This window comes from Sprattus sprattus (genome assembly GCF_963457725.1).
Source record: "Sprattus sprattus genome assembly, chromosome: 19".
NCBI lineage: Eukaryota > Metazoa > Chordata > Actinopteri > Clupeiformes > Clupeidae > Sprattus > Sprattus sprattus.
Window position 1 is genome coordinate 27,435,687 of NC_137917.1, and position 13,645 is coordinate 27,449,331.

General features: G+C 39.1%; 2 protein-coding genes across 2 annotated transcripts; both read right to left on the minus strand.

The window, feature by feature from the left end:
- Positions 1-5,341: 5,341 nt before the first annotated feature.
- Positions 5,342-13,395, minus strand: LOC308380744 (CD48 antigen-like; the record flags this gene model as incomplete). Its single annotated transcript, XM_080858148.1, has 3 exons — positions 5,342-5,721; positions 11,715-12,044; positions 13,350-13,395. 3 exons carry the CDS (start codon positions 13,393-13,395, stop codon positions 5,342-5,344), a joined length of 756 nt encoding a protein of 251 aa, XP_080714274.1.
- Positions 7,721-9,768, minus strand: LOC308380051 (cell adhesion molecule CEACAM1-like; the record flags this gene model as incomplete). Its single annotated transcript, XM_080857334.1, has 3 exons — positions 7,721-8,001; positions 9,407-9,664; positions 9,765-9,768. 3 exons carry the CDS (start codon positions 9,766-9,768, stop codon positions 7,721-7,723), a joined length of 543 nt encoding a protein of 180 aa, XP_080713460.1.
- Positions 13,396-13,645: the final 250 nt, after the last annotated feature.

Here is a 13,645-nt window from a genome sequence, read left to right on the forward strand (position 1 = left end):
ATCACAGCACCTCTAGAAACACAATCATCACAGCACCTCTATAACACAATGATCACAGCACCTCTAGAACACAATGATCACAGCACCTCTAGAATACAATGATCACAGCACCTCTATAACACAATGATCACAGCACCTCTAGAACACAATGATCACAGTGGACCTCTAGAACACAATGATCACAGTGGACCTCTAGAACACAATGATCACAGCACCTCTAGAACACAATGATCACAGCACCTCTAGAACACAATGATCACAGCACCTCTAGAACACAATCATCACAGCACCTCTAGAACACAATGATCATAGTGGACCTCTAGAACACAATGATCACAGCACCTCTAGAACACAATGATCACAGCACCTCTAGAACACAATGATCACAGCACCTCTAGAACACAATCATCAAAGCACCTCTAGAACACAATGATCACAGCACCTCTAGAACACAATGATCACAGCACCTCTAGAAACATAATCATCACAGCACCTCTAGAACACAATGATCACAACACCTCTAGAACACAATGATCACAGCACCTCTAGAACACAATCATCACAGCACCTCTAGAACACAATCATCACATCACCTCTAGAACACAATGATCACAGCACCTCTAGAACACAATCATCACATCACCTCTAGAATACAATGATCAAAGCACCTCTATAACACAATGATCACAGCACCTCTAGAACACAATGATCACAGTGGACCTCTAGAACACAATCATCACAGCACCTCTAGAACACAATCATCACATCACCTCTAGAACACAATCATCACATCACCTCTAGAACACAATGATCACAGCACCTCTAGAACACAATGATCACAGCACCTCTAGAACACAATGATCACAGCACCTCTAGAACACAATCATCACAGCACCTCTAGAATACAATGATCACAGTTGACCTTCAGCTAAGGAGCAATATTCCGAGCTGAAAGGGGTCTGTATTGGGTAATATAGACAAGGGCATTGTCGCAAGACCAGTGGGCACACTATGGGCAGCCCAACTTTCTGTGGCAACCCGTCTGTATATCCAAGCCTTACAGATTACAATTACAAACATGGATGCCTAGGCCCTGGAGGTGAGGTGCATGAATGATTAGAAGCCAAATGCACTCATATACACACATACAGTATACACACATACTGTATACACGCATACTGTATACACACATATACACATATATACACTCATATACACACATATACACTCATATACACACATATACACTCATATACACAGATACTGTACACACACAAATAGACACATACTGTATAAACACTATCAATGTCACAGCTTTACAGTTTAAGTATTTCCATGTGAAAAACATTCTACAAAAAAATATATCAAAATATATATTAATTATGTGTCATGCCAAAATGGATAATTATAAACAATTGTATAACTTGCCACTGACCTGGCCTTTTGACCTGTAAGCTTGGGGACCAGACGTGGAAGAGGTGAGATGTCTGACTGCAGCATAATGCAGCTCTGTGTTCTGATCTCCAACATTTCCTCCATTTCCCAGCCCTGCCCTCGGCAACGCTACACTATTCTGTAAATGGAGAAACATACAAGACAACAACGTTCACAATTAAAAAAACATATTTAAAATATATATTTCAAAATGTACACATTTTAGCACAATTTAACACAGACACACACACACACACACACACACACACACACACACATGCACGCACGCACGCAGACACACGCACGCACACACACACACACACGCACAAACACACACGCACACACACACACACACACACACACACACACACACACTCACACACACATACACACGCACAAAAACACACACACTCACACACACACACACACACACACACACACACACACACACACACACACACACACACACACACACACACACACACACACACACACACTCACACACACAGCTTTTGATAAAGATATTCTTGAAATGGCTTCAAATTTAAAACATGCTATGTCGTGTTCTACAAAGCAGTCATCACACCTGGCCTGGGTTGGGACCAGTAGGCCTGGGGAGTCTGACCGCTGCATATTCCGTTTCCACGGCTACTCCATTTCCTCCGTTTCCTCCGTTTCCTCCGTTTCCTCCTTTTCCCAGATTCTCCCTCTGCCCATTTCTTTTCTGGAAGTGTCTGATATCTGCATAGTTAAGTTCCTGGAGACAAGTAAATGAGAAACAAAGAAGCTTTTGTATTTGTTATTATTCACGCAAGATAATAATGAATTACTAAAACACAATTAATCTAATCCATCTTATAATGTGACAGGACTAGGGTACTGAGCAATTCCACTGACATATGGGGCTCAAAATGTATCCTTGGTGTTTTCCTGTTGTATCATCTTACTCTGTGAACCCCCCACAGGTGTATCAACGCAACTCAATGAACTGCACTTTACAAGCCAACCACCTATATCTTGTCTTCCATCTATACTGCTATGGTGCAATGTCCTTTAAACTTACAGTAATATTGCCTATTAGCCCTGCCTGGAAAGGCTTTGGCCTGTTTGAGGAAGTTTCTGTAAAAGAAGTCGTAATGACATTGATGGTAAAATGGTGTAACAGGAAGAAGAGACTAACGGGAACCCATTACACTGATAAGACAAGTTAAATGCTATCTGATGTTTTCCAGTCAAAGATCAATTTAAAACAATGTGGATAAAGAATGTAGTTTGGACTCACTGTGGAAGCATTATTTGGTTGAGGTGCTGTGTGAGACAGGGATAAAAAACAATCAAGTCAAACAGAGGCCTTTCCAGTAGCTGGTCAGTGATGACATGGTTTTAAAACAAGGATGTTATTTAAAGGATGTTAAACAGTTACATATACACACGCAACGCACACAGAGACACACACACACACACACACACACACACACACACACACACACACACACACACACACACACACACAAACACACACACACACTTATTCTTACCTTGTGGACCCTTTGAAAAGCCCAGTATCCTATGGAGAGTAAAAATGACACCTAAGTCATTCATCATCCACATAATACCCATTCAAGCGCTCAGCTGTCTGCTAGCTAGTGTTTTTAGAAGGGAGGTTTTACGCACTCCACAGCTCCGTGACAGCTGCCTTCTGCTAGCCAGGCCAGCTAGCTGGAGTGACAGATGTGTTTATCAGTCCTTCACATTACCATACGCCATCAACATGAATTTGGGGTGCCTACATAAAAACCTCCATAAAAACATGTAACTTTAACATGAATTGTGATTTATTTATAAGCACAGAGAAATAGAGGTATCATTTCTGTACCCAAAGGTACAGTTCTCAGAAAAGGTGATCATTGCCGACCAAAATCATCAAAAAGGTACACAATCATTGCTGACAGAAAGGGTAAAAAGTTGTACTTTTAACAAGCGGTACAGGCAAATGATGCAGCAAATCATTAAGCACACTTGGAGAAAGGTTAAGCTACATTAGCAGGGACCAGCTAATGTGATCTACTGGTAACGTCTTCAGTCGTGCTCAATTTTACTAGTTGACTTATCTTACCAACTTTGTAAACTATCTTTGCGATTTTTGACTTTCTACACTTCTCTTGTCTTCAATGAGCAGAATATTCTGATTGGCTAAACTTGGAATATTGTTACGGTTTGAGCACAATATTCTGATTGGTTCAACTTGGATACTTTTTAGTTTTCAATTGAAAAAACAAAGTGACAGAAAATGTTGAATTTTAAATTAGTGCACTGAGATGCTCCAAATTGGATGAAAGTCTGTATGATTAAGATTTTAAGTCAGTTCGCTACAACACTAGATGTAGTGAAACACTTTGCAAGATTCCATTTTCATCTTTTTCTCTCTTTCCCACAGCTGCTAACATTGTTTTGGGTTTTTTTGGACTTTCAGCATCTCAGGTAGGGAAACAACATGGGTTTCAAAATTAATATTTTTGTACCAGGACATAGAGGTACATTTTTGTCACTAGGGAGGCAGATATGTTCTTTTTTTGGGTACAGACAAGAAGGTACTTAATGTACCTATGATAAAGGCACAGTGCTTGTTCCCTGATAGAGTACAGCTGGAGAAAACAAAACACTTGTACCTTTTCAGGTCCATTCCTGTACTTTGATTTCTTAGTGTGTACTAAAGCCTGTGGCTTGCTGATATCAATTACTGCAACATTAATACTATTAATGGCTCATAATGGAAGCTTACTTTAGAGCATTACGAAAGAGGGTGATTGAATATGAGGATGAACTGTAATCATTTCCATGCATGGAAGGGGTCTGATTTTGTGAGTCATGGACAAGCAATACACTATCATAGTTCAGATACACTTTAACTTAATATACTGTAGGTGGTCAGGCTGTGCAGGTTAATGGAAAAGTGAACTCACCCTTTTTTCTTCAATACAAAGACCGAAATTCCAATCCCAGATGCAACCGCTACGATGGTCCCTATTCCTATTCCGGCTTTATCACCAGCTGACAATCCACCTTGTACATGAAGGGACCCTTTTGCTGAGGAGACAACAAGTATACATTGCTTATTATTAATGATCTTACAGGTTTACGAAGGGAATGAGTTTGTGTCAGTGAATGACACTTCATATTACTGATTTCAAAAACATTTCAGAGAGTTAGAGTGTGCATCATGAAGGTACCTCCACTCACATTCCAAGCTGTACATGTAAAGAAAATATATATCATATAATATATAAATATGCATGAACTGTTTTCTTCTGCAACAACTGAAAAGACCTGGTGAACAAATCCTCCTAGACATCTCTTCCAGTCTTTGTCACAGAAACCAGATGAACAAATCCTCCTAACCATCTCTTCCAATCTGTGTCTCAGAGACCACTGCTAATTACATTGTGAATCGCAATTCCACAATAGGATTGAACCGGCAACCTTGTGCAAAAGAGACATGTTAGTAGCCAGGAAGCTAAAATCACTTTCTGTAAAACAAGTTACTTGGGGCATTCAGTTCCTGGTGTTATTTGTGGATACATTCATGGACATTCATGCACACAATTATCATGAAAAACAAGTATATCATAGCATTCTGATAAACACCCCAGGTCTCTTTAAAATGTTTTACCTTTGACAGACAGTTCAAATACTGCATCAACTGTGTGTTTGGTGAAGCTGTTTAGAGCAGTGCAGGTGTAGGTTCCACTGTCTTCATATTCACTCTGCTCTTTGATGTATGAAGCTCCAGTCACACTTGTTTCTGTCCCATTAAATGCCCATGTGTAGGTGCTCTCAGGGACAGACTCAGCAGTACAGGTCAAATGAACTGGCCTACCGATCTCTATGGCTCCATCTCCCATAATGTTTACTTTCTCTGGTCCATCTGTAACCACAGATATAAGCCAGTAACAAAACACATTTCAACCAAGATTAATACACGTGTAATAGCTTGGATCAGTCCAAAACATGTGCACTCACAGTTCACAATCAGTCCTGTAGAGGCGGTCTCAGAGCTGACAGGGTTGCTGACTTGACATGTGTAGTCTCCATTGTCTTCTTTCTTTACTGGGCTGATGGAAACTGTTCTGTTGAGCTCATCGATGTTAACTCCATGCAGAGGATTGCCATCCTTTCTCCACTCTCTGGTGATGATGGAGCCCTGGGCATCGCAGGTTAAGGTGACAGAACTCTCACCTGCTATCAGGATGCCACCAGTGGTTGTCATGGCAGCACCAGAGATTCTCTCTGTGAAAAGTGGAAAGAAGGGAACAGAAGTAAATGACTACCAGGTTTAAATGGTTTGACATTGAATTTACATCAAACCACACATGTAGAGACTTCTTGCCTTGTGGGATGTTTGAAATAATGCTTTTAAAAGGATTGCATTTATGAGAAGACATGCTAGTTCTCCAAGCTAAAACACACTCTAGTTACGGAAGAACTGCAAGTCATACAAATGGAAGGTGTGAAAATAGAAAGTAATATCTTGAATACCATAACATACTGTGGAAGGCAAAACAATTGAATATTCATTAATTATGTTACAGAAATAAATAGGACCCACATGACTTAAATCAATGAGTTTCTCAGTATCTAACTTTTATATATTTGGGAACATTTTAGAGGCTGTGTGCAATATCAGTCCAATTTCTAATCTCAGTACCAGTTGTTGCAGCCTCAGGTTTGACACAAGGATATGCACCTGCTGAAACTGGGTTCATATTCATGGGTATTGCCAGCAATTTAATGGGAATATAGCTGATGGCAAACTCAACAGCTAAACCAATACAACCCATCCCTTCAGTTCTGGCAGTAAAGATAGTGCAGGGGTGTCAAACTCAAATGCACAGAGGGCCTACATTAAAAACCGCATCCAAGTCGAGGGCTGGACATATTCAATATTTATACAAATCTTGTGCATGCCTGTGCACTTTATATAAACAGATGCTAATTGATCATTTTAGCCACGTCATGTTATTCAAGCTATTATCAGGATATTATCTGATAATCAGGCTATAAGTCAACAGTAAAAATTACATCTCTGAGTGTCTGAGAAGGAAAGTTGCTTCTTACTGGTATACTTTATTACCATACTGATTAGATACAAGAGGGTTACCTATTCATCTTTAACAGCTCCGTAAAACATTTGGCAGGGGCAGAGGTACAGTGTGACAAAGTGAGACTGAAGCATGAGGTATGGAGAGGAAAGTGGTAAAAACAGATGTGGTGTCTAATGGGAGAGAATGGAGACCACTTTGTAGTTGAGAGGTGATTTTCTTAACAGCACCGTGCATGAGGAGACAGACAGAGACGAGGAAATGGATGCACAGACATATACATGTTAAATACCTGGACCTTCCAGACCAAAAACCTTTTGTTGCCCTACCATAGGAATACACAGGAGACTAAACATCAGGAGTTGGTTGTCTTAAAGTGGCATTATGTAGTAATGAATCGCTAACGAGATGCTAGCGCGCTAAACCTAGCGAAACCTCTTGAAATGTGCTTACTTTGAGACTATGACAAACTAGTGCCTCAACAACTTTCCAAACAGAGTCAAACATCAAGCAAGTGCAACACAAGACAAAGCAAGATGGAAAATAATCTACTTACTAGTTTGGCAGACAGTAGTGTCCGCCAGCTTCAGGCAAACCTACATAACCCAGTACTATGCCTAAGGACCCTGGTATGGCAATGGCACGGAGGCCATTCTCCATAGTAAACGTCATTTTAGCGCCCTAATATTTTTTAAGCTGTTATTTTAAGGTAAAACTGCTAATCCTAATCCTAACCCTGAAGTACAATTCCTCCATAATGCCACTTAAACCAGAGAGGCCAGTGTTACAGTAAGATTTAATACTCACGCTGATCAAGTAAGAGCAAACCTCATAAATTACCTCTAAAGGCTCTGATGTGTGGAAATAGCTTTGCTGCTAGACCTGGAAATGAAACCTAAGAGCATTGTGCGCTCCAAAAGTACTGTCATGATCTGCTGTTGGTGACAGGTCCAGTTCAACAGATTAGAGTTTGGTTGATTTAAAGGAACTATGTGAAAACACAGATACATCCCCATGTGCATCAGAGGAATCTCATGCTACTCCTCAGGTCAGGTTAGACTGGCATATGATAAACAACAGAGACTGAGATTGACAGCAACTATTGGAGATGATTGAAGGCAAAATGGACAGAGGTTTAGAAGGCAATATGTGACAGATAATGTTGAATTTTGATCATTATTTCTCTATCACACATCTAACATTTCTCTCTGTTTCTTGATCAGAAGATGCCAGTTGAATGACTCTTCTTTGGGCTTACCAAGCACAGTGATTGTTGATGGTGATGATGTTTTAGACCTAAGGGTTTTACTATTATAGGCCCAGCAGCTGTAGGCACCGCTCTGATTGGCCTGAACGTTCTCCAGTCTGAGTTCTGGTCCCTCTCTACCAAGCAGGATTCCATTCAGAGCCCACTGGACCTGGGCAGCAGGCTTGGACTCAGAAGAGCAGTTCAGGGTGATGTCAGAGCCTGAGACGTAGAATGGAACTGGAGGGTTTGGAGGTTCCACTCTGACTACTGCACTATCTGGGCCATCTGTAATTAAATAATACTAGTAGTATTACATTTCATTATAATTGTATCATTTTAATATGAATAATTTCATTATCATTTTAATATGGTTTATATATTTACAGTTGCCTTAACACTTCGCTCACTGGGAGGAGTATTTGCTCCAATTGAAAAATGTTGATTGCTTGGATGGATAAAGGCTGATTTGAATAGCTTGATATAGTATACTATACACTAGTATATACTATATATGGTATAGTAAACAACTATAAATTTATGACTGGGGTAGCTGTGCTCTACTGGGTACTACATGCTTGCCATGTCAGTAAAAGGCATGAATATGCTGACAACGGGTTTGGGCTACGAAGGCTCTGTTTTGTGCTGAAAAAAGCTTTTTTTGTATATTGTGGATTGCAACTATCAACCAAAGACAATTTTACTGATTTGACGTTTCACGTTTTTGGGCCAATTACTATGCGGCACGTGTAACAGACCTTATTTTGTGTACAGAATGCACTCTGTGGTACCCAAATTAATGAAATTATTATGAAACCATGTAACACTGCGATGTCGTTTGTCCATGAAAAACACACATTTTGAAAATCACACAACACAAAATGAAAAGCAAAAAAGTCAATTCAGTGCACGACTGAATTATCTATTTTGTTTTTAAATGCATGACAGACTGTGTTCTCTTCAATATGCTGTGTTATGGTAATACTAATGTTTGTGTTTTTCACAAGGACAAAAAGCATCACAGTGTTACTGGAATTCAGAGCCATGAATGGGAGAAGGGAATGTGTTCTGTAAACCAAAAAAGACTGTTACACTTGGTGCACCATATGCTACCTGAGGCTGACGTTGATGCTGATTATCTGCAACAGATTATAATAGCATTAGTGTTTCAGAGACACCATATTACTGACATGCACACCAGAAAAATCACAAGTAGCGCAAGTAGTATGCAGTAGGAATGCAGTTGGAACCACTGTAGTTAGGCAAAGAAAACAATCAAAAGACACCATAAGCGATGTCTTTCAAAAGGGATGATTGTCAATTTGTGATGAACTTTAACTTTACTGGATTAACTTCAGTTCAACTTTAGTGGATGAACTGACAGCTTCTAAGCACAAATGAGACCCTGCCCCCGTGCATCAAAGCACTCAACAGCTGGGGATGTTTCTGGAAGGTTTGGGGTTTTTGTAATTGTGTCTGCATCATGTTAGCATTAGCCTGAATTAGCATGAATACAATTAAATCTCCCAGTGAAGAGCAAAGTGTGCCAGCAGGCAAGCATGCATGCATATGACTAAAAGAACTAGTAATATTTTTAAATATGTATTTGAATGAATCATGCACTTACAGGCAATGATCAGATTGACATCGGAGCTATTTTGGGCACTGATAGCATTGGATGCTTCACACTTGAATGGCCCAGTATCATATCTAGTCACATTCAATACAGTGAGGGTCTCGTTGTCACTGCCTGTGACAACAGCACTCCTGTTAAACCAACAAAATGAGGGGGAGGAGCCAGAGGCAGAGCATGTGAGGATGACAGAGCTGTTGAACTCCACCAACTCATTCTGATTGGCCTCTGCTGTCGGATTGAGGATTTTCTCTGGAGATTAAATACAGCATGGACAATTCTTAGCATAGCTGGACCAAGTCATGGAACAATTACTAAATTAATTAGAGATTCAGGCTCTTGGGAAACAAACCCATCACCACGTGTTTAATCCACCTAAAATATATAACTTCCTATATTGTACGTATGTTAATGTATTTTGTGATTCAAAAACAAATGTCAAAATGTTATCCCCTTAAAATTACGTTATATGATAATGAGAATGTCCTTTTGGGAAAAAATGCATTTGTGAATCAAGCCGCGTCAAAAAAGTCTCAAAAACTCCACAAATAAATCCAGGGATGTCCACAAATGGCGAGCGGTTTGTAAATGCCCATTAGTTTGTCTGTAAATAAATACGGGACTTCGTATCAACTGAACTGAAAAGACAGAAGTAAAACATAGCAAATAATATTACAATAAGAGTTGAGATTAGTGTACTGTGTTCAAACAGCGCAGATTGTCTATGTTGAATTGATGATGAAGAACGTAATAAAGCAGAGAGCCAACTCATGCTGTGCTTTACGACTGTTGTCATGCATCTTTACAACATAAAGAGAGGGGTGCCATCCTGTTACAGTGTCAGCTGTCAGTTAAAACCATAGCTTCTGCAGAACCCTTTTTACAGCGTTCATTTTCAAAAGAGGAAGATAATCCATCTATTGTCATATTAATCCTGAAAGTGCATTTCCTCTAGCTTTTGGTCATTGGTAGACAAAGCAGTTGGGCTGATACTGATGGATGGATATGGGATATGGCCTATGCAGTTTCAAATGGGAAGTGTGGTCAATTCAATTTTAAGTTCACATAAACCTTGATGAACGCAGCCAGGAAGTACCTCTGAAAAAATGACTGGAATATTTCATTAGCCTCTACACTACAGTAAGGCCACACATGGCCAATACAGTGTTTGTTGTGTGATCCTATTGATCAGCCAGCCACCAAAGACTGTGTGCATGCGTAAGTGATAATTATAGAATAAGCATTGAGTGCTATGGATGCACAGTGCATTGGGAATATCAAGGCTAGAGACTACTGTAACTATAACAGCTGTTAACCTGTTCTGTTCAATAGCCAGCATTCCATCACATGGGAGCATACAGATCTCACACTTCACTACACTATACATTACAAATGATGAGCAATAATCTGACCATGCTGGTTCTACACTCATGCACTCAAACCTATTATGAGGACTGTAGGTATCCAAAACATGACAGAAATACTACAATGACCCCTGTGTGACTCCTTTCCTAGGTGGCCTCTGTCTAGCATAATAAAGTCTACATTTACAAAGACTTGTAAGTTCACCTTTAAAGCTAGAGAGTAAAATACTCAAATATAAGGCAACATGATCCTTAATTATCAGCAGCTTAGATATAACATCCTAGTAATAGTGTATTAAGTGTAACGTTATAGTGTTAGTGAAGTTAAGTATTACATGTAGGTTAGAGAATTACTATCCGATCAGTTATACCAAAGAAAGTATTTAATACAAGAAAATGAATTAAGAAAATATTGTGATGCTGTCACTGTTGAAATATAACACTTATAATATTTATATATCAGAATATACAACAGTTTGTTCTGTATTTTCCCCAGAGTAATTGTTCTTCTTCTGAACTAGAAGGAAATACTCTGCAACAATACATGGAGACTTGTAACATTGGAACACAACATATATTAATTTGACCCTTTTATAAAAAAGTTGAGAGTATTATGTATGTAATGTAAAAGAATTACATATAAACAAGAAAACAAGAAACAGAAGTATCATGGCTGTATAGATGAAGCAGGGGATTCTGGGTTCTGGGGTTCTAATACTACCTGTCTATAGTGGCTATATGTATATTTTCTTTCAAAATGCCAGAGACAAAACAAGGGTGTCACGTTGTCACAAAAGTGGCTTGCCTATTTCGCTTGCTGTTGGCCCATTTTTAGCATCATAGCATCTCTGTGTCCCATTCACAAATAACATAATACTCCATCTTATGTAACATGATTTTAATACTATTCATTTAGTGGATGGATAAGAAGTACCTACCAAGCACTTTCAGTGATGTGTTCCCCTTGCTTTCTACACCACTGCTGGAGAGTCTCACAGTGTACAGTCCAGTGTCATCTAGAGTCAGGCCCCTGAGCTCCAGTGAAGCCGTGGTTTTGTCTACAGAGATTCTTCCAACATAATTATTATCTGTAAAATTTCCAGCACCGAAGTAAGTGATGATTGTAACATCAGTTTTTCCTTTAAAACTCCAGGTGATTAGATCAGGTGGTGTAGATGGTGGGTTAATGAGGGTGAACTCCACACTCCCTTCTACTGCTCCATTCTGAGGTCCATTCAGTAGTAACTCATTTTGGCACAAGCAAAATCCTAATGGACCAGGAAAGGCACAGATTACATTTCTCATAGTGGCTACAAATACTACAGAGCACCATATACACACAATAGGATTTCAACACTTCAGTGTACTTCAACCAAATAATTTGACAAAATCAAGACAGTGTTTGCAACATAGATGGAAACACAATTAGCAACAACCATGAAAGTAGGAGTAATAATTATGTGCTCTGATGTGAACAACATCTTTCCCAAACATTTGATACCACATTTTAAATGAACTTTACCTGAGCAAGATATGTCAGAACCAGAAAAGCAGAGAAGTGACACAACACATTTCATAGCAGCTAAAACACTTTGCAAACTTGACACTTATTCTTAAAATTAATTCAAAGGAATTAAACTAACATATCTATTGATTTTAAACGGCAACAACAACAATACCAAAGCCACATATTGCTGGATTCCACTGTAAGAGGATTGGAGGGAAAACATCTCCTTGGAAAGAACTCTGCCAAGTCCCATGCCAGGGGTTATGTGCTAAATGCTAACTGTCATCCCAGTCAGATGATACTGATGGTAGGAGACTGGTTGCTGTGAGGTAGATCTTATGTGACAGTAAGTTCTTGATACCTGCTAGTTACAACAAATAGTGGTTTATGTCTTTATAATGCACTGTTTCAAGAGCAGATTTGTAATGCCCTTATCTGCCTGAGCAGTTTTCACTGTTGCATAATGTTCATGTAAAATTAAAAAGTTCATGCAGCATGTTGCTGCCAGATGTGGACCAAACACCAATTGGAATGTGTGTATGTCAATGGGCACAGCCAACTAAGCTAAAAACTCTGTTTATCTGAGGCCACAGTAGAGGTCTTCAATGAAATTACAAAGGAAATGTCAATTTTTACTGCAAATATTGTTGATGCATCTGATATATGTTGTATGTCTATGAATACAAGCATTTTGTAATTTCAAACATACAAACAAAACCTTTAAATAAATAAAAAAAAATTTTACTCAATTTTTCTTTTTCAAATAAGTATCTTAAAAGCCTTAAATTCTGAGAACTTGAATACTGATAATAACGATACATGCCCACTGCTCATAGCCTACATGTTTGAAAAGAAAGTGACTTACAGCCAACATCATAAGGGATACTTATGGCCTGTGGTACTGTGCTGTCATTAAAGCAGGCCAATGTCATGGGACATCATTTTAAAGTTTGCTGTAAAGTTTCCCTAAACATAGCATTTTCCTCAAAGTATATCTTGTTGTTGAAGCAAATCACACCTGCAGTTTTCCCATCATGTATTAAAACATTAAACTCATGTCTCTTACCGATTGCTGATAGAATCCCTACGGTGAGTAAAGCGTGAGAATCCATTCAGCACGATGGGAACACTCTGACTGCACTCTCGGGTTAATGGATCTTATCTTAACCTCGAAAAAATGCTGTACTTTAACCCCGAAGACATCACATAGGAAAAAAGATAGCCAATACTTTTATAGCCAATACTTATATAGCTATAGTTGGTAATACATTTCATCCAATATTCACTCTACATTTTCTATCTTTAGAATATCAAGACTACAAAGCTTCAGTAGTCTGTATTCAACATGTACCTGTTCCATGT